Source organism: Anopheles ziemanni, chromosome 2 (genome assembly GCF_943734765.1).
Source record: "Anopheles ziemanni chromosome 2, idAnoZiCoDA_A2_x.2, whole genome shotgun sequence".
NCBI classification, from domain to species: Eukaryota; Metazoa; Arthropoda; class Insecta; order Diptera; family Culicidae; genus Anopheles; species Anopheles ziemanni.
In genome coordinates, this window is record NC_080705.1 from 20,543,535 (window position 1) to 20,570,583 (window position 27,049).

A 27,049-nucleotide genomic window follows, 5' to 3' on the forward strand; every position below is an offset into this window, starting at 1 on the left:
CCAATAAATCATCATTCGATGCGCCTTTCAAGCCGTTGCTCTACTGGTGCAGCTTTATTGGAAACTGTGATCCGCGCTGTCAGCTGGAATCACTGAGCGCTTGACACAATCGTTGTTTTTCTTTCCTTTCTTCACTGACTTATAAGTTTTCTCGAAAACAGTGAATTTCTTTTCCTTGCGGCAGTGAATATTCCCTTTAAATCTTCCATAAAATTAGGGCACGGTACGTGCAAGGACTTGAAACCGGGCGCAAGAGCAATCCTCGGAGATCCACCGGAGGAAAAATCAATGATCCCGAAAGAAAAGCAATAAATCTTCGTCTCCATTTTTGCGCTGACAGGTGAACGCACGAATCATTGAATTTGTTGTTTTCGCTTCTTTTCTGGTTTACTTTTCACGCTTTACAGGCCGTGGCCGTTTGATTCGCAAAAACGAAGACGAGTTTCCAGGGTTGATTCCTTTTTTTTCTTGGGGCCAAGCGTTCGAAATCAATAGGAAATCTCAATTTTCCTCCTCCTTGGATCTGGGGAACGGCACAACGTGCCAACAGAAATCGAGCACGTCTTCGACACGGTTCATAACCTTCGGATTCGCTCGCCCGCTGAAGGAGTGGAAAAATGTTAAAAATGGCGTTCGACCCCCGTAGGTGTTGATTTATGGTTTATTGATTTTACATGGCCAACGCGTTGTAGTCGACGCCCCAATTTACAACATTAACCTGCTTGTGAGCAGCGCGTTGGGCGTATCAATCGATGGACGGGCTTGACTTCAAATGCCGGAAGAGCAAAAGCATCAGTGGAGGAGCTTTCGGAGTTACATCGCTTTATAGCTTTTAAAGAGTTTAAACAGTTGATTCCGAATGTTTTTAATACGTTTAATTTGAATTTAAAAATCAATTTGTATGCGTAAAATCAAAATAAAGAAAATGTAAAAAAGAGGATTCTCCATACCAATTTTACCTACAACAAATAAAATTTGACAATAAACATCAATTCAAATCCTTACTCCACAAAAACCAGAGCTAAACTGAGCCCGCAGTCTGTTGCTTTAATCTTTCATGCAAAGCTCCCGTTTTCCTTAGGCCCCACAAATCGATAATCGTCACGCAATTTACAAACTGCCCCCCGAAACTCCGTATTCACATTCCACCGTGACAAACCCCTTGCTGCGTTACATCGCTTGTTGTGGTTTTTTTAGAAGCATGTCATCGTTTGACAACCAATTGATATATTTACTGCCGAATCGGTCGTAAAAAAGGGTAGTTTGCTCGAGGAAACGAGAAATATTTATACACACCGAACGGCGAATAGAGACTAACAACATGCCGGTCTTTAAGACCCGCTTTCCCGGGGCGCCATCGACTTCCCGACGTGGGGCACACACACACACACACGCACGCCCGAGACCGCCACGGTGGCAGTGGGGTGGCCAACTCAAACAATCATAACTTTGAGCGAACGTGACGACGGTGAATTCCTTACGAGACAGGTGGAATGTCTTTATGAGTGGTAGCGGTCCTGAGACCCTTCTTCAGAAGAAGTCACGCTTCCTTCGTTCCTTGGACCCCTCGAGTAGTAAGAAACTCCACAACGCACCCGATTGATAGACAACTGGCCCGATGAGCATTTCCGTCCCATCCGCCAGCAGAACAACGAACCAACGAGGGCAAAAATATGAACCACATCATCGGGTGCAGTTTATGGTCCCAGGAAACGACCGATTTTTCGTATCGATTTATTCTAAGCATAAATCTGCGTTGGTGGATCGTAAATAGCATGAATTACGACTCGAAGGCCCACGGTGCGGTAGAGTGCGCGAGATCACCAACGGTAACGGGAGCGCCTCGGAAACGAAGCCACAGATCGATTCATGTCGCTCTGTAGTCAACGGCGCCATTAAAGGTCGATGCGAGGGCGTCTTTAAGAAGGTCGTTTTCCGGCTCCCCTTGCTCGGCCTTTTAGGAAGGAAATCAAAATGGCAAAAGTCGATAGGGAGGGACACCGGCAATGCAAACACCTTTTGAAAAAACAAAACACCGCTCGAGCAAGGATCGCTCAGCAGGTAAAACCGTAAGAACGAAACCGCACAAGAATCAGAACTGGAACACATTAATTCGTAAAGCGTAAGCGTAAGTGGATTAAATTGAACAAGTTCTCGCACTTTCGAGAGCCGCGGGAAGCGCAAAACAAATCCCTCAAACCAAAACACGTCAGCTTCAACTGAAGGATTAATTAGTCGAGTCCCATGTTTGATGTGTTCTCCTAAGTGGAGGACTTTTTACTTTTCAGAAATCGCTACTGTGAGTAGCAGCAAAAAGCAACCGAGTCAATATTCCTTGAAAAGATTTATGTTTTACCACCCACACCTTACGTCCTGCTGCAGGACTTGGCCAACGAGTTGGTGTGTTTCTTAAATGTCAACCAGTGGTGGCGAATCATTCCAAAGTATCTTGTTCCGTCCAGTGGGAATTGAAGCGTAGTGAAACCACTACGGAGACTTCGGCAGGACGCACGGCAGTAGGCGACATCATAAATTGCCTAACGACAGTTTAATGGCTTTATTTTTGGTCGATTTGTTATAATTTATTGTGACCCAATGTTTTCTTTCCTTTCATATGCATATTTTATTTGTAATCTACGCGGTGTAACGAATTTATTGACTCCGTAAAGCCGTTGTCCCACAGATCCGGTCCGAAAGACAGGTCAGGTGAGTTAACGTCAATTCCTCGCTTCGGCACGTGGGAGACGAAAAAACTAGCGCGACGACTTCCATAGTATGACACCCCGCCAAGTCCAGTTCCCCGAGGTTGAAGTGGATTTACCAATAAATAACGGATTAAATATATCAAATATCATACCGTGCGTAGTCAGGAGTGAGTTTGTGTCACACTCTCAAAAAAGATCGTACAGTCGCCATTCCCTACACTGGGCTTTCTTTTGCTTATTTTGTCGGTTGATAATAAACTTGCAATGCTCTTGTAATTTGTTTCTAGGAAGAGTGTCAAATGTGTTCTTGTTCTCAAGGCTTAACTATATAACTGAAATCAATATCAAAGAATTCCTACAAGAGCTCGGAAAAGGCTCGAATCAATCCAAAATGTCCGTCAAATGATCTCGTATCAAGGTTAGCTACTTCAAGGTATTCTCAGATAAAATCTGTTCTATTTATATCTGCACACAAATTTTAATCAACATCAATCAATCGGAAACAATGTAACCTTTTTCTCACCCATCCGGAATAAATCAAGGATTTTCCCGAATAGTTTTGCGTTCAACAACGGCCATGTTTGCTTATAAATATATTTGCCCATCACTATCTTCATCGCAAGCAACCCATCGGAAAACAGCGTGTCAAAATTCCTATCAAATCATTACAAAAACACACTTAATAATTATACGGAAATTTCGCACCCATCCGCACACCTCGTCCATGTTCTGACGTCGGAAAATCTCAACGAAATACATCGTCGTTGTTGCCGCCGAAACCGCGGGTAGCGAGAGAGGAGAGATAACAACATCGTCAAAATCTTAATTAGACATAGTTTAGTAACTAATTATTCCTGTTTTTGGTCTCATTCTCGCCACACACTTCCTCTGCCAATAGAAACGGGTGGCAAGAACACCACCCCGCTGTAGGTGGAAACACGCGCAATGGCGCAAGGGGAAACTTTCTTCCGAGAAAAAAAAACCCTCCCAAAAGCGCCACTTGCGATTTTCCTATTTTCAGGTTAAACCAACCAACAAACAAATACAAGAAAAACCTACGGATCCATACAAGAGGGAGCGAGTTTGCGGAGTGGCAGGATAAAATGTAATTTCGAACTGAATCTGTCATGTTTTTCTCGCCCTTCCCGCAACCTCCCTCCTTCCCGCAGCGAGGAAAACATACATTCGATTCGAGACTCGTGAAGATTTGAACATTTAATCCTTGTTCTGTTCGGACGCGGAATCCGACAACCACCGGCTCGGGTGCTGCTGCTTCTGCCGGTCTGGTCGGAAAATGTCCTGCCACGGTACCCGTGCTGCGGGGAAAATCCACCACTTCCCTCTGCTGCCGTTTTCGCGTCCGATGCTGGCCGGTTTCATTTTCATTTCAAACGTCACATCTTAACAAACTGTCACGAAGTTAAATTTAATTAAATCCTTCATGTCGCTGTGTCTGTTTTCCCGGTGGCTGGTTTCCCCGATGTGGCCGATGGCTCACTTCGTCCTACCTCATCCGGGCTGTGCTCGTCGGGCGCATTCTCGATTCGCTGTGGAAATTCGTTCCGGATGTCGGCGTTGCGATGGTGACGTGCAAAGTGTTGGATGCATTTTAGGATACGGTTTTATTTTTTTTTACAGTACAACTAGTGCGCACAGTTTCCCTCGGTTTTCCAGCGAGTTTTAGACTAGCAGGAATGAGTTCTAAACTTCACTCCGCTTCCATCCATATGTTAGGTTCATGTTCGTTAGCTTCTGGACCCGTTCGGAACTTGCACACCAATATACCCTTAAATCACTCTGTTTCATCACTCTGTCAACCTGAAGTTAGGTACATGGAACTAAAGTACAATTTAGGAAAAATAAATGTCATTCAGGGTGCGGAAAACCCGAATTCACACGCCCTCACATGTGAGGGTCTTTAGGTAGCTGGGGATGCAATTTTATTGTGGATTTATTTATCGTGTCACACTTATTTAATTTCGAGCAGCCAAAAACGGATCAAAGGCTGAACAGACGCACAAAAAGGGGTAAACTGTGGCGTGTTGGTAAGCATATGATACTGGTTCAATTATGCTAACTGATCCCTACATTAAAAGTGACCCCAATTCCACACCCAAAACCACCTACGAAAGAGTTCAAGTTGAATCGGGAAAAAAAGGATATAACCTAAAATCACTTTCTTCTACTCGTTTCGCCTGCTTTCCACCAATACCACTCCCTTCGGAAACGAATTGGGGGTAATTGAATAATCTACTCTCGCACTCAACTAAATTACTTTACGAGCCAACGGACACTCTCCTGTCGACGATAAGGCTAATCGTGTCCAATCCAGCTCCCAAATGGAATTGGCCGTTCCTGCGATCCTTTTTCCAGCCTCGAAGTGTGTTTCGTTCTCGGCTGCCACGAGGAACAAGATTTTCCTGCGCTCCGCCAGTAGATAAGAACCATATAATGTCGGATTCATGAACTTCTCGTGCCAAAAGTGAATTGGTCCACATGGTCCGTGGCACTCCTTGGGTGATTTTCCTTTTCGTCTTTCGCTTGTGCTCCCCACTGATGATATCGTACCGATCCCATTTAATGGTCGATTGCTTCCGATACGTTCGCCCGTTCTCGATTCCGTATCCCGGCCTTTCCCTAGCTTCGTCCGCTTAAAAAACGTCCACACGGTTCACAGTTTATCTTTCACAACATAATGTTTTCCCCGTTTTCCCCCTGATGCCCCGGCGGGAAAGATTGCTCCCTTTTCTTCACCTATCATCCAGCGTTCGGTCGTTTTCACACCCCGCTCTGCTAAGCAACGCCAGAGAACGCCAAACGAGGATCAAGCTTCAGCTTCAGAAAGGGAGAGAAAAGCATGAAATTGCCACCCCAGTGATACCCGCCCTTCACGGCGCGTGGTAAACGGCAATGATTTTCAATTTTCTTTCCTCCTCCGAAACTCCCTGGCAACGCCAACCCGACCCAGCTCGAAACCCTAGTCCATTATTTTTCTCAACGTCCTTGGGCTGGTTGGAAAATTAGGGTTGGCTGGTTTTCCCCTCGGACCGGGGGGAAAAAAGAGCACCAAAAGTCAGTTCACTTTTCCAACTTCCATCCAGGGGCCGCACACTTTACGGACACTCTCATAATCATGAACGTGGCAACCGGGATGTCGGAACCACGCACCCTCTTCACACGGACAGGCGAGAGATGGGAAAAGGAAGTGTGTTTTACTTTTATTAAATTTTCACCCACCCACCGAGTGATGATGTTTGTTTTTCCCCGATCGATACCCGCTTCCACAAATGGGTGGAAAATCTGGCCACAGCGACAACCTGCACCGGGCCCGGACCGATGCGGTAGGGCAAAATTAACAGCAATCTTCCGTTCTCTGTTTATCGATAATTGAGTGCTAAATCCCCCTCGGCAAGCTTGGGATTGGGTTTCAAGTGGCCGCACGCCGATCGATGCGGAAATCGGCCGCTGGGAAAAAGGAGATGATACCGCCCGGGTACCGAAACTCGGTGCTCATTCGTTCGAGGCGTTTGTGAACGGAGGATTCCCTTCGAGCATATGCTTACGTGGTTAATTTGAGGTTATCAGTAATGATCCCATTTTCGGGAACGCGTTTCATGCCGAGATTTTTGCCAATGTTTACTGGCGTACGAGTGGGTTTAACCTTTTACAGGGAAGAAGTTCAATTAGCTAATAGCATGAGCTAATGAAATCAATTAGATGCTTATTTAACGAAATTGTAAAAGAAATAATTCATTTTCAATATTCGCTGCTTGTTCTTTCACTTAAAATCGGATTTTTTTAATATGTTATGACTGAAATATTAAAATAATTTTACGAAAGAGAATTCAACAGACAATCCGTTTGCTTTGATACAACAGTAAAATCAATACAATACGAGTATTCGTAAAATCAATACAATACGAGTATTCGTTCTATACTCGTACTAAATGTTGAGAAGAATAAACATGATTTATAGTAATTTAAGTTGCACTTTATATTTTTATTACTTGTTTCAAACTTGTAAAATTTGATACCTTTTACTGATATTCTGCCGTTCGTTCCAAGGAAGGAATCCTTGACCTACAATGCAAAGGAATTTTAATGATCACATGAACCGGTCGTAATATCTACGACAACGAGCTTCGATGTCCACTCCGAGGGTTATGACTAGTGTTGTGTAGTGAGCAGATGAGCTACCTGAGCCGCTCTGCTCACCTCACTGAGCAGAGAGCTACCTCTCTGAAACAAAAACTGAGGTGGCTCACCAACTGAGCTTGCTCACCTACTGAGCTTGCTCACCTACTGAGGTGGCTCACCTACTGAGGTGGCTCACCTACTGAGGTGGCTCACCTACTGAGGTGGCTCACCTACTGAGGTGGCTCACCTACTGAGGTGGCTCACATACTGGTGAGCTCATCAAACTCAGTTGTGCGGTGGCTCAGTAAACTCAGTTGTGCTGGTGGCTCAGAAAACTCAATTGTGCGGTGGCTCATCAAACTCAATTGTACTGGTGGCTCTTCAAACTCATTTGTACCGGTGGCTCAGTAAACACAGTATGTTTTATGTCCATGAACAGACAGTTGAGTAACATTGTAAAACTGATAAGTTAGATGGTCAACACCGGCGGACTGACACCGGCGGACCGACACCGGCGGACCGACACTGGCGGACCGACACTGGCGGACCGACACTGGCGGACCGACACGACTCATAGATTTGTCAGTCCCAAGGGACCGACGTGGTGTGAACGAAAATTTCACCCAACGGAAACGGTCAGTCCCCAGGGACTGACATGGCGGTTAACGTGTTACCAACCGCATTAAACGAACATGTTTGACCATCCAACTTATCAGTTTTACAATGTTACTCAACTGTCGGTTCATGGACATAAAACATACTTTGTTTACTGAGCACCGGTACAAATGAGTTTGAAGAGCCACCAGTACAATTGAGTTGATGAGCCACCGCACAATTGAGTTTGCTGAGCCACCAGCACAACTGAGTTTACTGAGCCACCGCACAACTGAGTTTGATGAGCCACCAGTAGGTGAGCCACCTCAGTAGGTGAGCCACCTCAGTAGGTGAGCCACCTCAGTAGGTGAGCAAGCTCAGTAGGTGAGCAAGCTCAGTTGGTGAGCCACCTCAGTAACAACAGCTCAGCTCAGTAGCAAGCTGAGCAGCTGAGCTAGGTGGCTCGCTCTGCTCATCTAATTGAGCGAGCAGGCTCTGCTCTGCTCAATGAAAAGAGCTACTTGACACAACACTAGTTATGACGCTCAACATGGGTGCAATACCCTCCGAAGCTGACTAACCCTCAGTTAATAGGGAATTAAAATTACCACACTACGACTTCTACTTGCGATGCAATTGCATCTCCAAGCCGTGCCAAACCGAAACCGAAACGGTTGTGGTCATCTATCGTCGCTGAATGGTTCCGCCTGCGCCGAGAATGACTCGGTTACACGCGAATGAATTATGGCTCGTAAAGTTTCGCGAAATGAAGTCTTTAAATTGCAACGCCGGATGTTAGGAAAACCGGAATGCACTGGTAATTGGGTGGGATGAAATGGAATTTGTTAAAGTTGACTGCTTTATTGCAATTTAAATTTCTTTAACAAATAGGCTTTCGTTTGCATAATTAACTAATCTCCCACCAATTTGCATATATTCATATTAGATGTATCCATTCAGAGAAAGCATAAGGCTTCTTTCTTCTGTATTCAGTTTAAATCAGAATATAAAAATGAGAAATTTAATTTCAAGCTGAACTTAACAACTATTCATCTTTCCTCGACAAAAAGACATAAAACCATCTACACCCTAAAAAAAAAGCGTACGGCTTATTGTTCCTTCGCTGACTTGACGCCCGCGTTGATCAATCGACGACAGAGTAATAAATAATTCTTCGCCATTTATTTTTCCTTCCTCTTCACTAAATTTCATTTCCGCACACCTTCAATCGATATTCGCGCGCTTACGACAGTTTCTTTTTACTAAAGTTTGGTTCCGTTCTTGAATCGATCTTCTACCGATCCATTAACCAAGCGATGATAGTTTTTTTACCCCTTTCAGTTCCTCTTTTCTTAAATCACCCAATAGCGAACTCGTGAATTTGCACAATATCGTCGCGCAGCTGCGTGAGGTCATTGTCCCAGCCTGGAGTTTTATTTGATCCCCGAGTGCATCGATGATGACATTTTGCTCGCTGCAGGAATCTGTTTGATCGTTCACAAAGTCGCTGCCAGCGCGAGTATTAAAGACCGAACCATCCGTAGCAAATACGTGAAGAATTTGAAGTCGTTCTAAGAAAAGATTCGATTCCAGCGAACGGTGCATCTCAATTCCAAGCCTTAAACGAATGATTTTTGCGAACAAAAAACGCAAAAGCCACAGACACAAATCACACGCCCGTTTCATCTACAAAACCCGTCTGCACGAACGTTCGAAACTCCTCGAACTAATTAAGACATTAAATTTGGCTCCAAACATCAATCAAAAGAGGATGGGAGAGAAAAAATGCTTCTCGCCCGGCGGAAGGCAGCAATCCGCCTGGACGAAGAAGCAACGAAGATGACGAAGACGGGACAATCCGCCGGCGACAACACACATGCGCACAATACCGAGCCTGGCCAAGATGGGGAAGAACGCTTCACCGCAAGACGGAAACGGGTTGGTGTGCACTCTCCTCCTTCGTATGGTGCGCTTCGTCGTCAAACGGTCGCCAGGGCCACGATTGCGAATCATTGATCAGAGTCAAATCTCATCATCGATCCTCGAGGGCGTATCGATCTTCCTCGGGTCCGCGCTTATCGAACAGCCGAAACCCGCGTTTCCCCGCGTCAGTCCGTTGGTATTTATTTACGCAAACATCGGCCACCTTTCGATGGATGGATGATGAGCCCGGACGGCTCGGATCGATGCAGTGCTGACCGATCGATGGCTTAATTGATTTATTTTACAAACATTCCCGCACCGCCTCTGCACCGGTGTTGCGGCGAGTTGAAGGAAATAACAGAAAACATCGCATGCACATGCGCGGAAATCCATACGCCCGAACGGCTGGTTCCGTTTGATGGCTGCATACCTCCCAAGACGAGGCATCACAGTGGGTGTTGCTGCTGGACGGAAAAATAAATCAAATTATTGATTTTAAAAGAAATTGGGAAGAGTTTATTAGAAAAAACCATGTCAAAATATTCCACCCCAGCCTAAATTCTGCTCCATTTAATTTATTGTTAAGAGCTTAAAGAGTAATCAAATTAAAATACATTTATGGCAACACTGCACTAGCCATCATTCATGGTTCCGTCTTTCGAACCCTTTCGAAGGTGCAACATACTTTTGGGGGCTTTCTGGTCTGCCCACGACCACACAGGATTCGGATGGGAGGCGGTCCTTTCAATCGTCGCTCAGGAAAAATAATTCGCGAATAGAAAGAAAAACAAATCACCATAAGAAACGGCGCTCTTCACACAGTGCATCAACGGGAAGCACTGGGTACCGATTGGATTCGTAGTACTAATCAAACCCGCCCCAAGCGAACTCCAAGAGCGAGGAAAGGCAACGGAAAAAGTGTGTGTGTGAGTGTCTGAGAAGGGAGAAGAAAAAAGAAGAATGGAACTCGACCCGGAGGCTGTGACTTTTGGATCAAATTGTAATATCTTCATTTTCGACCCATCTCAGGAGGCCCCCGAGGTTGACCACATGCGAGGATCCTACCAACGCACACACACACACACATGCACACACGTGTGTAAGCACAAACAAACAAACAAACGCGATCGGTTGCGATCTACCGCAAACATGCTGGCAGCGTAAGTAGCGATGCTCCACATATGTTATCATAGAAGCGTAGCCGAATGGTGTGGGGATTAAATGGAGAAGAAAACAGAAGATCGAAACTTCATTCCTCGGGGGAGGTGGCGTGAGAAGGGTTGTGGAAAGCAGTGCAAGTGTGTGGATTTTTGTGCGATCCCCGGAATCAGTAAACACGAGAGCGCCGGAGTCAGATGTCTTTTCTTTCGCTTGAGAATACAGTGATTTTCAAAATAGTTTGTTTACAAGTTTACAACATTTCTTCTGATTATTTATTCATTTGCTAGTTCTTGGCTGAAGGTCTTTATACTTTAAAATATTATTTAAGGATTCCAAATAGCATATTTTACCATTTGACGATCTTCATTCACGAAACGACAATCTGCTCCAAAATTATGCCCAGAAGTGTACGGTTGGATGTTGCGGACAAGACAACACAAAAAAAAAGGTTTTAGAAGCCCCCAATCTGCCCCACATTTTCCCGCTGTCCTCCACCAAAATAAAAAAAAAGTAAAACAACGCGGCCGACTTTTCGGCTTCTTCGTCTTTTCGGGAGAGTTTCGCCGGTTTCGGTTGGCGTTCCCGATCTTCCGCCGAGCGCAGACCTCACACATAATCCAACACGGGGGGCCCAATTAAGCATGTTCACGGCATTCATTCCGCTCGTAATGCTATAATGTTCAGCTCTAATGTGAACCGTATACACCATTTATGTGATTTATGTATGACGGCGAGTTCAACATTCGCGCGCATTTTTTTTTTCATGCTTCTCCATACTCCGCTTTTCATTTAGTTTTGTTTTCTTTCCCAACTCCACCTCGCGTGTGTGTGTGACCGCGTTTTTGTCTTTTCCCATGCCACGGGGTGTTTTTTTTTCCTCCTCAACATTCGAGCGTCTTGCGGATCATTATGCAGCTCCACACGGGTCGTCGTTGTCGGCACAGATTGGGACGGAATTTTGTGAGATTCTTTATTTGCATACGCATCATCTTCGTCGCCCTTGTCATCGGTTGCGCATGACTGATTTGCCGTCTTGCGGCATTTTTTCGACTTCTCGCCTCGTGTGCGGCGTGTCCTTTGCTTGTACAAGTGTTTTGGTTCTAGGAAACCTCGATCAACTTAGCGGACAGCGGGAAATCTAAAGAGACAACGGCACCAAACTCTCGCTCACCCCGAAATGTGTCAACCACGGTCACCCTCGAATCGAAGCCGCAAGATCAGCATAATAATGTCTGCGAAACCTTTCCCCCGGAACACGATATCACAAGGCATTGCTGCGTCTCTATTCCGCAGTAAATCTATCAACAAGAAGCACCAAATCTTTGTGCCAATCTCGAACACGATTCGAATCTCCGAAACGTCTCCATCGTCCGGCTCGCTGCTTTGCCTTTTGCCGGTTCTTTCTGATTATTTATCACAACTTTACGCCGCTCACATTCTGCTTTTTTCACGTTCGATTCCGAAGGTTCACCTCACCAGACACTGTCCGGTTCCTCTCCTTCGCTTCAATCACTCGCAAGAACAAGGCAAGGCGGGAAAGAAAGAAAGAAAGAACGTATATTGCCCACCGATTCGATCGCACACGACGGAAAACCGAAACCTAATGAAGACATCTTAAAATTCAAATGAATATAGTAATCATTTTAATGCCCCCATGAATAGTTTTCAATAAAGAAAAACATATATTTATTAAGTCGGAGGCGCGCAGCCCGCCGAGAGTCACGATGCGGTAGCGTTCGTCGCCGGAGGCCTCCTTCGGGGGAACGAGGGGCCGGAAGGGGAGCGAGCCGTGGGGGATATGGAGGGAGGGGAACGATTGGACCCAGTGGACCACTGTTCAACGATGGAGGTCTCCGGTTCTTTTCTTCACCGTTTCCACCGCCGGAAGGAGACAGAACTGCGAGGTGGAGAGAACCCCATCCTGAAGCGCACCGGAATCATCGGTAAGCGCTCGGTGAGCCTGTGGTCCGAGGGCTCCGGTCTCAATGGAGGAACGCTGGGAAGGAAGGTAGTGAGATCACTTCATCCCAAAATGGGGGCATCTCTACTCGTAGCTAACTAGAGTTTCAGCGATAAAAGAACTGCGCATGTGCGCACGGAAACGGGTCTTCTGCGCGAGGTCCAGACAGATTAAATAGGTATAATCTACACCACCGGTCGATTGTTCGTCTCAAGAGCAAGGACAGGTTTGTGGCGACTTACCCCGGGCAGTATACCGCGCCTCGCTCGTACCGGATCTCGCTCGCTTGTTTGCTTTGACACTGTGAAGGTCGTGTCCGAATGTCCGACGTCTTCATTCCAGCTTTTCGTTTCTTCCACTTTATGGTCAGTTCTTTTCAGTTCAACGAGAGCGCACGATGACTCACGTTTTGGTAGAACTTTGGTTTTTGATTCTTCGGGCGGGACTTTGCCTCACCTCGACTACACAGAGGTTTTTCTTCTTTTTGGTAGCAGAACACAAGATTCAGAACGATAGGCAAACGTTCCCGGGAGATTGAGTGCCGAAGGTCGGGTGGTCGGATCATGTTTGATGGATTTACTGACGGATATTTTGACAGGTCTCCGCCACCAAGAGCCAAGCTCCCTAAGCCTAATGGAGTTCGATCGAATCTGGCGCCTCCGCCCTTTGGGGTCACAAGAGCGTTAAGACATCTCAATTTGGACTAGAATATAGGCCGCACATAGCTAAAGGCTCCGGTAGTCCTCCGATATGAAACATTCAACGCATTTCCAAACGTTTTGTTTAGAGCGCTCCAGACATAGGTGAAGTCTTCTGGGACGAAAACGAGCGGAAACCCGGGCCCAAGAGTTCCAGCAGTCCCGCGGCCACATTCCCCACGAACCGCCACATTTGCATAGGCACGTGGATTAATGAACCTCCAAGATCCGGTGACTAGCGTCGCTAATCAATTTGATGGATCGTCTCTTTGATTAGCTTACGGTTGGTTCCTACGGCTGAGGCAGAGTCTTTGAGTAAGACTTTAATCGTCTGGAAGTCGGTGGCTTAATTTTTGGCAGCTCCCACCAACCCCCTTGAGGCAGGGAACCCCTTCTTCCTCCAGGTTCGAAGCTGTTTTCTTTCGTTTTTCCTTTACAAACGGGGCCACCAACGAAGTCGCCCTGGCGTTGATCAATGTTCAACATGACGAAGGAAGCAAAACAGAGGGGATGGCGAGCCGTGGTGATTTGGTGATCGTACCAACTCTCGGTGGTGCTTATCGTTAACCGATATTTACCGTCCCGCAGTTGCCTTTTCTCCAGTCCGAGGGGGGAATGAAAAAATTAGCGGTAAATTTGATTCCCGTAAATGTCCACCACCACGCATCTGGCGAGGACTTGGGTGACAAAGTGGAGGGAGTCCGCGGGAATGGAGAAAGAGAACATCCAGGAAGAGGAAGGAATAAAAGCCTTCTTCCTCGGAAGGCAAGCCTTGCCTGCACCGATCGTGAAGTGCATCGATGCAGATCGAGATTGGAGAAGAAAGACAGAGAGAGAGAGGGAGAGAAGAGAGTTCGAGAGCAGCGACGTCAAAGAACGGCCGAAGAAGACGACCGTGGGAGACGGGGGATGGAAAAGGAAACGTGAAAAAATTTACAACTCAATTAATTTACACCTTCGCAATGGCCGGTCGTTTGGTTCGGGCCGGGACCCACATGCACACCCTTCGCCATCGGGTGCATCGATGCTGTTGCAGCATGCCAATTGCTGGCCACCCACGTCGAGCGTTCCTAGGACAAACGACACGAACGTAGAAGCCGAAGGGAAGGAAAAGCCAAAACGGTCACCAACGGGTCTTTTCCCTGCGACGGCCAACGAAGCCATCGGAAACGGAGCCCATGACTTAATACGCGCCCGGGGGATCCCAGGGACGATTTCGCGAATTTATGCCCCCGGGTCGAAGATTTGTGGTCGATTTTACAAAGCGTAATAAGCCATTTGTAGCCATTTCATGCGCGACAACATTAAACGAACACACACACTCGAGGCACTCGAGGGGGGGAGGGAGCGGATTTTGGACCCGCAAATGAGGCGATAAATTTCGCTCACTCCGTGGGATTTTTAGCCCTTCAAGAAATGGCTCGCTGTGAGAGTGCTTAAAGAGGGAGAGAGTCTAGGAAGTCTATAAGTTGACTTACGTAAGAAGATTGGCAAATGCAAATGAGCACATGTGGCTTAAATCAAAACACACATTTTTCTCGCAGCGGAGTGTGAATTAAAATTGTTTACAAGATATATTAGAATAACACTGGATGTCGTGTTTTTTCGCACCAATAACGAGCTGACACATATTTTGTTCCGAACTCTTTTTTTCTTCTCGCCATTTCGCTTCCTTAGATAATTGCAATTTAATTCCATTTCTCCCACGTTCTCGCAATCCATCCCCATAACAATTGAAAAAGATCTCTGGACAAACCAGATGACTCGCTTGCGCTCTGTGATCGCGTACGTGCCCCAGGCCCCACGTCTCCCCCTCACCCCGCCTGTTGAAGAACCCACGGTTCGGCTTAATTATCATCTCACATTTCAATTAGCGAGCTCAAAGCAAATCTAATAAAACCCTTCCCCCGCCCCGGGGATCTCCGCCGCGCCATAACTCGCGGGACGTTATTATGTTGTAAATGAAACGATCACTTCCCACCCACCCAACACCCCCACCGAGCCTACCCAACCGAGTGGTGTTGCAGTGTTTGGTGCAGTTGTGTTGTTTCCCACAACAGCCGGCAGACGCAACACGCCGGGCACGTCCAATGTTAGCGGTAAGTTTGGCGGGCGAGCGATGGACTCCTCGTCATCGGCGGGACTCATAAGAGCGCAGTTTCTTCTGATGTGTTTACGATTCAATTCCGCTCTTGCTCCGCTGCAACTCCCCAGCGCGAGTCGCAAGCGGGGGGACGACACGCCGAGGGGTGTACGGCTCGATTTGGGTGGTCCCCGAAATGGTCTCCACATGTACGCCCCGACGTGGATGCTTGCCTTGTGTTTTTTTCCATCGTTCTTCCTTAATTCATTCCCTCCGCGCGATGGTGTTGATGTTTTATGGACTCCCGGCCCCGGCCGGGGCTCGTTTTTTCGCTCTCGGAATCCGCGGAATCACTGCGCCGAGGCGAGACCTACTTGCGGCTACCACGCCGGGTGACTTACGCGAACGAGCGCATTGCGACTTCCCAACATGGACATGTGTATGGCTGATTTTTTTTTTGCCTTTGTTTTGGATTTTTTATTCCCCTGCTATCCCAGTGCCCCACAGCCCTACATAATGCAAGACCCTCGTCCGGGGAGGGGGGAGCAAGGTGGTGAAGGTGCACAAACGACAGGTTAACTAAGGTCTGGGTTTTTTGGTCCCATTAAATTTAAGAAAAACTAATGAGTTTCAACGAAGCAAAAACACAACTATTCATTTAACAAATATTTAAAAGACATGCTAAAGACGAATGCATTTTAATTACTCTCTCTTGCAACCGTTTGGAAAGATCACCCTTTCAACTAATTTTTCAAACAATTTTGACAAGTTTGGCCCGGGCACACGTCATCATAAATCAACTCCTTATTCGAAACTGAGCCTTCCCTTAACACAACACTCTAAGAATGGCATACCGACGACCAAACGGGGGCTCAGACTACACCTCTCGAAAGCGTACGCCTCGCTGAGCCCGATCGGAGCGATTCGATCTATTTGTCTCTATTAGTGTCACCCCGGAGAGGAAGAGAAAGCTCCGAGCCCGCACCGAAGGGGAATGTCAACCTGCTGCGTGTGCGTCAACCGATCGATCGTTTTCCTCCCCGGAAAACGTGCTGCCACGTGGTTGCGATCGCAAGGGTGCGATATCGGAGCATCGAAGGTGACAGCTTTTTTTCCCTTTACCTTCTTTGCGGGACCTGATTTTCTCGGGATTGTGGAGATGAGGAGATTGGGTTGATATGAAGTGTGCAACAACGTTACGAAAGAACTTTATTTTAGTCACGATTATTTTTGTAACGTTTTACCAGTTTTGGAAAGGAGCGATCCATCGGTGAGTGCATAGTGAGTTCTTTGGGAATGTCTTTTAAAACGTATCAAAAATGGATTAATTCATATCAAATAGAGATAAAAATGGAGGAATTACAAGACCCGTGAAATTCGTTTTAAAATTACATTCATAAATGCATTTTCTGGGTTAATCTGTTTGGTATTCCATTGTATGGTATGAGCAGATCTTCCAACACCTGTTTTCACCATTTTGATTTAACTATTTTTCAGCTAAATTCATGACCGACCACCAGCTGTGGATTTTGTTTTTCCATGATAAAGAAAGACATAAAAATCCCAAATCGAAACAACCCCAAACGCTGGGTGGCCCCCTGACCGGGGAGTGAAGAATCGATAATCCGCCCATCTGCGGCGATCCGGAGAGGGCACCGAGATCAATCGATCATCCCTCGGTCGATCGGCCAAAATGAATAATGTAGGAGTTTCGCGGCCCGCACATAAAACGCACAATAAAATCAAACGCAACCAACACGCGCAATCACACGGGTGTGCGCGGATCGTTCGTTTTTATTTCCCTCCCTTCCTCTCCCGGGCGATTCCATCTCCCGGCCGTCGGTGGTGACGTCCGACAGGACAATCAGAAGAAGATCACGGAAGAAAGGAGCCCGATTAAACGGGCAGCACAACAAACAGCACACAAAAACCACACCGTAAAATTGTGACATTTCGATCGTAAAAAGTTTCATCACCACAACCGGACGACGGGGGTGTAGGAAATTTGATCCCAAACCCTTCGATGGTACAATGGAACACACACACACAGGCATGTTTTGTCTCCGCTTTCACCTGCGCCCTTGAGGATTTCTACCAACCATCTCACTTAAGACGGAACCGGCTCTCGCCGATCGTTTAGTGGCCATTAAAAGAACATTTAATGGTTCGTGAAGGCTAACATTTCGCCATTTGATACCACCTGTGATTGCGAGATTGTCAAATCAAACGAGATTGTAGGTCAGCCAGGCGGGAGGTATTCGGGTGGAAAAGCGACGTGGGTATGTTAACCCGACTGTAGTTTGACATCCTTTATTAAAGTGGTGAATTTTTATTGACTGTCTGACCTAAAAATAGAACCGGCTAAATGAAGCTTCATGAGACAAGTTCTATTTTCAATTACAACCGAAACGCAATATTCAATTAGCGACTTTATTACAACGCAACGAGACTATTTTGTTACTTTAAGTTAAAGGAATGCAGACATTGGTAAAATGTGAATGCTTATGCAAAACGACACGGAACCAGAAAATTTATACACGATGTAAATTAAACCAAGCACTTGTCCGCAACAAAAACATTGACACATCAAACTGGTTTCGGCGCACACCAAATTAAGATATCCTTTTTTTTTAATTATTCGCGTGCAAAACAGCCGGACGTACCATCTTATCGTGTTGCGAAACGCCTCGTCGCATGTTTTATCATATCATGGTTTTTAATTTAAAATTTTTAATGAACCAACACGCATTCCAAGCGCCTCGAATTCTCACGCTTCATGTGTTTACTTGAATGAAAATTATTTATTTTACCATCGCCAAGAAGCGAACAACAATGACGACCATCACCAGATCCGAGGGTTGGCTGGAAGGTTGCTAGCTGGAAAAACAAACTCCCATTTCGACACATACGCGTTGGGCTCTACTCATTAAGGGAATCTTTTCACACGAACACGTCTGAAATAAGAACAACATGTGTTCATTATGTTTTTCCTTGGTGGATCCATTTCGCTTCGAATTTTTTCTCTCAACGGATGGAAGGGAAAGATCGTGTGTGAATATGAAAAATGTCCTTCGAACACCCTTTCAGGTTTGCTATTGGGGTTAAATTTTGACTTCCCTAGAACACGGCAGACGAAAAGCGCCGTTGATGATACTGGTTGTGATGGAAAAATAATGAGAGCGACGTGAATTCCGTTGACATCCGAGCGCGACGTCAATCTGCCCGTTGACATGTGAACCAGTACCAGGTTAAGTAATGTCAGGCACAAGTAAAAAGGTCCAGAGACGCACCTCGGCTGCCCGTGATAGTATTATCTCGTCCCGCGTCGTCCCGCCTATCGGACATCTTTGTTTTATTCGACGGTCCGTTGTCATCACCGTCGACCATTAATTAACTCATTAACATTTCTATTTCCTCACCCAACCGCCAGTCCGCCAGCTCGGTAGTCCTCCCTCGGTAGGACATTCCCGACTGTCCTGGATGAAGGAGATAAAAACACAAAAGAAACACGCCAAGTGACTCTTAGCTACCGTGTTCCATTCCTTCCAACTCCGCCAGACTCCGGCAGCTACCGGTTTTTGGTTTTGCTACCGATGGATTCCACGAATTTCGGTACAACAGCGCCAGGTTCATCGCTTGTCGCAAGGAGTCTCCACCCGGCGCGGTGTCGGATCGGGGACGCGAATTTACCGTGCCTTTCGTGAGAATTGAAACCTGTCGCACGCCGTGGACAGTGGATCCACAGGAGTGGCCAAAGAAAGGCAGCTTCGGAAAAGAAAAGTGAGCAAGCGACGAACCCCGCCGTCACTTGCAGAACCGGTCACAATCATTTTTACACCATCTTTACACCAGACTTCCAAGTTGGCCCCGCGTCGGCAATGGTGGCCATCTCCGCCGAAGCTCGCCCGGGAAAACTGGTTGGAATTCGAACAACTGAAAACTTCATATAAATTAAAATTTATGATGTGTGAAACGATCGTAACGTCAGCGGGTGCCTCGGTGCCCATTTCACACTGACGCGCTCGTGGTTTGGGCCGACATGAAAATGGAAGCTAAAGAAAGGTTAGGAATGGCGGAAAGCTGCCCCGAGCTATGCATTAATTGCCGGAAAGACCCGAAGCTGATTAAAACAAATGGCACGCAATTTTTCCACCCAAATGTTCGATGGCGCACACGAGCAGAATCAAATCGGCTCTGATTTGCATTAATGTACGCTATCGATGAATTCCATTCCAATGCTCGCCCATCAGTGTCACGGATTAAGCATAAGATTCAATCCAAAACAAAAAGGTTCCAACACACCGTAAGTGTGATTAATCGGCGCAGTTCGCCGCTTAGAAGATCACCCGGAAAATACGGTTATTAGATCGTTCGCTTCGTGAGCTTCTGCGCCTACGCGACGGCGCGTGAAAGCGCGCACTGCCCACGACCCCCCGGACGAACCGATGTGACTTTATTTGGAGGATTTATTAGCACCGCCAGGAGATTGTTTCGTCTGCGAAACCGTCCGATGTGGCCAACACAAATACACACTCACACACATCCCGCCGCGCTCGGAACAAGCTTTCGCCTTATCGGGAAGGAACCCTCGCAGGTTCGGGGGAACTTGCCGCCATACGCGGACATCCTCGGACCCATGTAGTGGGCCGGCTAGCGAGTTAATGTTGTGCGATCAATTCGATTTTGCCACCATCGTGGCCTTTCGGAACCGAGCCGGGGGGAATGTATCTTTTTCTGCGGCCTTTTTTTTTCTTTGTGCCATTATCGGGAATGGATCATAAAGCGCCTAATTCCGATGCGGTTCGCGATCGGATCGGCTCCGTTAATGTGTGAGCAAATTATCCCATCAATCTGTGACCAGCGTTAAGCGCTTCATTCTGATCGTTTATCGCACCGTGGGAGACATTAGTTTTATTTGCGATCAATCGGTTTGCACCGGCTAGTATTTTGCGTTTTTATTTCAAGTTTGTGATATATTTCAAGTTATTTTTTCAAGTTTGTGAATTATTGCCATTCCCATTTTTGGTAAACATAATGATAAAAAGGTATTTAAAGAATTTAAACGTCTCTAGCTTTTTAAATAATCTTTATCAAAAGCAAAACCAACAAAAAAGCTGTACAACTAACAAACATTTTTCCAACAAGGAAATAGTAGCGTGTGAGTTGCGCACCTCCGCTTCCAAGCAGCCTCGAGTTGGAGCTGGAAAATTCCCGACCAGTGCCCATCCGTCAACAGTTTTCCGCGATTGAGCACCTTGTTAGCAACGGGTTGACGGTGATGGGATGGGCGCATAGACCCTACGGGGAAGGGGACGAGACCACCGGAAGTGCTAGTTAAACAAATTGACATTATAATAAAAATGCAAACTAGCTCTCGAATCGAATCACTGTCTGGTGGAAAACGTCACGGGCCGGGTCAGCGTAACACCACCACAACATTCAAACTACGGGTGGGGGAGAGCAGATGAAGGGGGTGTGATTACGTGAAGTGGAAAGCGATAGAAGTCAGCTGGACATCTATTGCACCCGACGGCCGGGGGGGGAAAGGCAACCCAACGCGCGCGGAGTAAACTGTGCAATTTAACGTCTCGCGAGACGTGAAGAAATGGAAAGAAAATACAAACGAAGAGCGGAACCGGAGCGCAAGCAAACCGTTCCATTCCACCTCCCCGTGAACAGGTCGGGATGGGACGCGTGGGGAGGAAAGGGTTGATGCCCATTTTTCCGTACCGAAACTGCATTTTCGCGCGCTTTACGCGAACGCATCACGTGGCGGAGTGCGATGCACGGTGCAGCGTCGATGGAGGTCTGGTTCTCTGCCGCTTCCCCGACGGATACATTCAATTGTCAGAAGCTATTACTGGGCAGTTGGATTGATTAATTTGCGAGTAGAGAAACCACCCTCGCACCGGGGCACCCTCTGCTTAAGTCCGACCAGCGTCGGAAAGGGAAGACCTTTCGTGCGCTTTCAAGACGTCGAAGGCGAAGGCGCAGACAAGCTTCCGCACTCGGGACGGGAAAAGAGCCAAACGGAAAAGGGAACTAATGATGACAAAGTGAAGGGAAAAGTATGGCGGGTGGAAAGCCGAGAGGAAAGATCCGAGCTGATGGAAACCCTTCGAAAAGACAGCTTGCCCGGAACGTAATGTAAATGCAAAGTTTACATTTTATGGTAACGAAACGGGGTAAGGTTGAGTTTATTTCAACATCACGAAAGGTTCTAAAATTCCCTTTGTTTATAAACAACTTTGAAAATTACTTACGATCGAACCAAAGAGACGAAAAGTTGTTTCATAATAAGAAACGAAACATTCCTCCCTTAAAAAACTCATCAAACTCGAAGGACAAATAACGAGCCAGTAGGTCGAATCATTAACTTTAACGAACAAATGTGATAATTCCGTCGCACCAATTTAATCATCCTTCTACCCGGCAAAACCCTTCATTTGAGATCCAGCTTACTTATCCGACCGCCGCTACCACCACCTCTACCCAGCCAGTCCCTTTTCGGTTCCATCCGTCATGCTCTAAGCAGCGTCTAATTAGTGTCGTTTTCATCCTCAATAATTTTGCCCCTATTTATGGTGCCGGTGTTGACGGCGGGCCTCGCCGATAAAAAAGGCATCACAAATCAGCATCATCACCATCATCATCACCATCATCATCGATCGAACCTGTGCCACCCGTCATCACCCGTCGCAAACCACAACGTATCTTCTGCGCCGATGGTCAACGTTAATCTAAACCGGCCACCCCGTTTGGGTAAGGAGACCTTCGCGGGCAACGAGTTGGTGTGAGGGCTTCCGAGCAGGTGTCATCGGTGTTGACATTGCAAGATCGGACCAGGCGGACCGTAAAAATCGCTACGCTGTGTGTGTGTGTGTGCTCTGAAGGATCCCAGAATTGCAGGATAAAGAAAAAACAAAGGGGACCAAAGCCGCTCAAGAAGGAACCGACCGGAGAAACCTCAAGAAGGAACCTCAAAACCGCAAACGTTGTTCTCACTCGATCGCGTCCGATCGTCAGGTAAGGCGGCAGCCAGCAGTCGGCAGCCAGTCGTCGCATGTTTCCGATAATAAATCGTCACGATAAAGCCCCTAATAAAACATTCGAACACGATAGCGGCGACACACCGTTAAAATTGGGCTCCCTTCTCGGACAAAAGGCTTCTGGCGGTTCGCGTTTCGGGAACTTTCATTCACCTGACCCAGAAAAGCTAAAGATGAGGGTGAGGTCGAGCCACACACATACACTTAATTCTTGTCTCCCGTCTCAACTTGACTTGACGACGTTTCACGGGTGGTTAATTAATAAATAATTAATTATAATCCAGGCGCATCTTCGATGCCGAGGTCCCAATTCCTCACGAAGGTGATGTTCTGTTATGTTTCCCTTCCAAGCTCGATCCGAACGGTGGCGCTTTCGAGTCGACCGTGTGTTTTGGGCTTTTCTTTTCTCGCTTCAATACCACGCCATGGATTCCGTGAGCAACCCTTTGAGACGCCACCAAATTGAGCCCTTAAACGGAGAGCCCGGTAGGTAAATTGATATGTTTGGAGTATTCCGAAAGAGATATCCGGCGTCGTCTTCATTCGCGCCGGCTCAAACCTGCACCAGCCTCAGCCTTCAGCTGCTTCTCCCACTCCTTCTGCCCCCTTCCTTCATCGCCGTCCTCTCGCTCACGGCATCGCACGGTATTTCCTTCGATGCCTGTTATTCAACGCATCATTGACCTCAACTCTTCACTCCGAAAACCACGTGGTTTCCGCCAAAGGCACTTGACTGAGCCAAGCAAAGACCTCCGCACACGCACACATAACAGCACACCACCACGGGGAAGGGAACGAGATAAGACCGACGGGCGCGTGGTAATTAACGAAAAAGACTGCGCCTACGAGTGATAGCATAGTCGATGGGACGGGTGAAGATAAAGAAAAAAAAAACATACACACACACACACAGACACTTAACGATTTGAAGCCCACCAGTGCGCACTTGGGCGAACAACATAATTAATTAAGATGTCTCATAAGATAAACGGTGCCACCGAAATATATTTCACCGGTTCCGTTTTGCATCCACCGCCGGAACTCTCCAAAAGGGTCCCGGCAGTTTTATTTATGACCCGCTAGCTAAGATATGCCGTTTTGCTCAAAAATAATTTCATTGTTTCAGAAAGATTTTTGAACATTACTTTAAAAGAAATAGTAAACTAGAATCTAAAACAAGTTGAAGATAACAAATAAAAAAACACTAAAAATAAATCAAAAGACGATTAAAAACTAAAACAAAAGACATGTTATTTAACATAGTTTAATTTATAATTCTACTCAAAAAATTGCATTCATGGTCTACATTTGCTTTACAATACGAAAAGAACCTAATGTTCGAAACATTCTCTATTTTCTACATCCGCCAGGTTTTTCTACTTTTCGTTCGGATTTGTGTTTCTGGTATTTCTTGGTCGCCACATGTCCGCAGTTCCCGCGCTCGCCAACTGTCAAACTCCACCACGATTTGCGGAAAAGCGGATCGGAGCGATCGAGATGGCGAATCGGAAACCCCACGGGCACGGTTGGTCTCGCTCGGTGCACCCCCAAAGGCTCCCCCCAAAGTCCCACTTGGCCCCAAGTGCCGGAGCCTTCGGACGGACCCCCACAACCACGCACACACACACACAGGCGCACGCTGGGTGGTCCGAGATGTCAGATGTGTGGTCTTTATTAATAAACTTGTACCACAATGCTTCTCGATATCATTTCTTCGCCCGCGGTCGGTACGTTCGGCGTGTTCCGGCCCGGGCTGAGGCTCGGTGGTTGGTTTTGTTTTGTGTTTTGTTTCTGTTATATGTGTTTCTTTTCCTGCCTCACATCTTAAATGTGCCTCTTTCTTTCTTATTTCTTATGTTTTTTTTTCTCCGTTTTGTTTGGTTGTTTCGTCCCAGCTCGGAGTGGGACTGATTTCTGTGTTTTGTTTTGCTTCTCCTTTGCATTTGCCTGTAATGCGATCTTGCGCACCGTCGAACGTCATGCATGTGAGGGATTGCAAGGCGAATGTGCACCGTGTAATGTCACGATGACGCATGGGCTTCCTACTCCCTTTTTGTTTTGGAGCTAAAGATCAAGGGAAGCAAAATGAAGTCATTAACTTTGTTGGTACCCAAATAAAGAAGCAAGGAGGCTAAAAAAACTTTTTAAAGTAAGCCAAACGTTAAAATTGACCTTTAGCATTTTTTGAATTTGTCTTAAAACAAACATTTGATAAAAAAAAAGCTAAAAAGACACAATGATATTCACAACTAACCAAATAAACCTATGTGACTCATCGTGACCGAATTCTGAGAAAAAAAGAGAGAAAACGAGGAATCTGAATGCAGAACGAATCAACCGACCATAACAGAACCGTCAAGATTGCTCATCGTCTGAGGAAATCCCAAATCCATCGAATCACATCCGGATGGCTCCATCCGCCAACTGATATCTTCTAATTCAGTGGATCATTTCGGGTGATTCTCGCTGCCTCTCAGCATACTATACCACCCAAGCCGATGCCGTTAGAATGTGGTTTTTGTTCAGAATGTGAATTAGTCGGTATTAATTGTTTTGCCTCCGGTGATATTTGATTTCTCAAAAGAAATATTTAACTTCGAAACAATTTCTTTTAGGAGCCTCAGTTTAGTTTAATAATACACGATTATCCATAATCAATTTGGCATGCTGTTATTAAATTTGAATTGCCACTCGTTAATATTATATTCGTAATTATCATCATTTAGAGTAGATTGCAACACTTTAAAAATTAGATTCAAATATTCCACTTTGATACATACTTCATCATAAAAGTTTAAAGTTGCTTTAAAGGATATTTTCAAGTCTTGCAATCATGGTTAAGAGGATGTAAAGCAAAATTACAAGCAGAACCCCGTTGGCCTCGCCCCAAAAACTGTGTAATCATCTTAAACGATTAAATCAAATGACTACCGGACAGATTCACAGTCCATCCCATCCAGCATAAACTCGTAGGACCCCGTGAACACCTGTCCCCACAGCTTAATGCCCCAAGCACGAACATAGTGTTTAATTCATTAAGGGTTTTTTTGCTTATAATTTCATAAGTGGCATTTTATGTCGTTTGCTTGCAAAGGCCACCGCCAGAATCGAAAAGCGAATCGATGGAGCTGCGCCATAGAGCTTCGGCTTCGGAAGCTTTCCAAAGAGATGGAAAAAGAGGAATCCACTCATCCAACATTATCGATCGTAATTGTTAACAGCAATTAATAATAATTATAATTATTATCGCACTAATCACACATTCACCGTGCGTCTTGCATTGCCAACGATTCCGGGATTTCCTCTAGCCGTCCGCCCACCGAAGAGACGGGAGAGTACAATATCTCCGAGAGGGACGGACACTGCTTCACTTCGACGTGGCGTGAAAGATAACAGTTTACCGAGGGAGGGAAAACCTGTCCACCCTGGTAGGAAAGGATGGAAAACAGGTGACGCAAGAAGCGACCAGGTAGAAATCCCGTTGCCGAAGGAATTCGTCCAGCTTTCCTAGTCCCCGCTCCACTCTGCTTCTACCGCTCCGATCGATCTGAGGCTGCACTTCGTCTCCGATTGATTGATTTATCGAGCGCAAATAAGGAAACGCCGCCCGAGAGCGATGGAACCGATGGGGTTGGTTGGACATTTATCGAGTGTGCTGAGGGAAAAGGTGGCATTTGATGGCGTGGCAGGTGGAAAATCACGACCCCATAAGCGGAAGCAATCGTTCCTTGCATGGCCATCGATCTTTCAGGGCAGAGTTGGTTGGCTATCAGTTACGTCTATGCTAATTAGTCACATTGTGCTACTTGGAATATTCGCTCTGAATTCGAAGTTACTAAACACCTTTCATTTCCTCAATCACCACTGTGTTGAAAGTTATCTTAAAGAGAGAATTTTTTCATCAAATCTTAAATTTAGACGAAGATTTTAAAATGTAGAAAATTCTCTTTTTCATGCAGCAACATTGTTACAAACCGCTTCATGGTTAATCACCCTGTAAGCGAGGGAAAGCGAACGAAACTACCTCGCTAACTATCTTAACACCCACATGCAACCCCACCCAAACTGGGTGATTAGGTAAATTCTAGCGCCAGTTATCTTGCGTTAATCACTAACTACATTCTAGTGAACAACGCACACTTGCGCCCTGCAGCGTAGATCGACCCTGAAGGCCAGGTTTCTGGTGTCATATTAACACGCTACTTACGGCACCAACTATCGATGCCGGTCGGCGTGTTCTCTTGTCAGGTCCGGTAGACGAATCCACTCAGTAAATGTTGCAATTAAATGGCTTAATTACTGCGAGGGGTCAATCAGGGGTTTTTTTTTGCTTTGCTAACTCACACTCCCCACATTTATAATACACCTGTCGCGGAGGCTTGACCCGATCCACAATCTTGTGTTATAAATCTTTCCTTCTCTCGCACCGAATCTCCTGAAACCGAAAGGGACTTAGAAAACGGCCCGTTTGAAGCCGGTTTCCGGGTAGGCAGTGGAGGTATTTAATACAAAAAAAAACACCAACCAAGAAAACCAGGCGCCGATAAGCGTCCGCCAAACGGCCCACTTGAAGCTTGGTATGATTTAAGCGGACAGCTCAACATAAACCAACCAGCAGCCGGGGGGGAGTATCGAACGCGACGGAGGTAGCGCGTTCATAAACTAAACCACAGGCTCCTCACAGAATGCCACCGAGAAAGCGAAAGCCGCCCTCCGCTTCGGGGATTTGCAAGCTCCAC

The 27,049-nt window shown here is 46.3% G+C and overlaps 1 protein-coding gene across 1 annotated transcript in view; it reads right to left on the minus strand.

Moving 5' to 3' along the window:
• LOC131281654 (homeobox protein invected) overlaps positions 1-27,049 on the minus strand; it is a 63,413-nt gene that overhangs the window by 12,093 nt on the left and 24,271 nt on the right. The window contains exon 3 of the mRNA XM_058311000.1: positions 4,204-4,209. Coding sequence (XP_058166983.1) covers positions 4,204-4,209 — 6 coding nt within the window. The remainder of the gene's footprint in view (positions 1-4,203; positions 4,210-27,049) is intronic.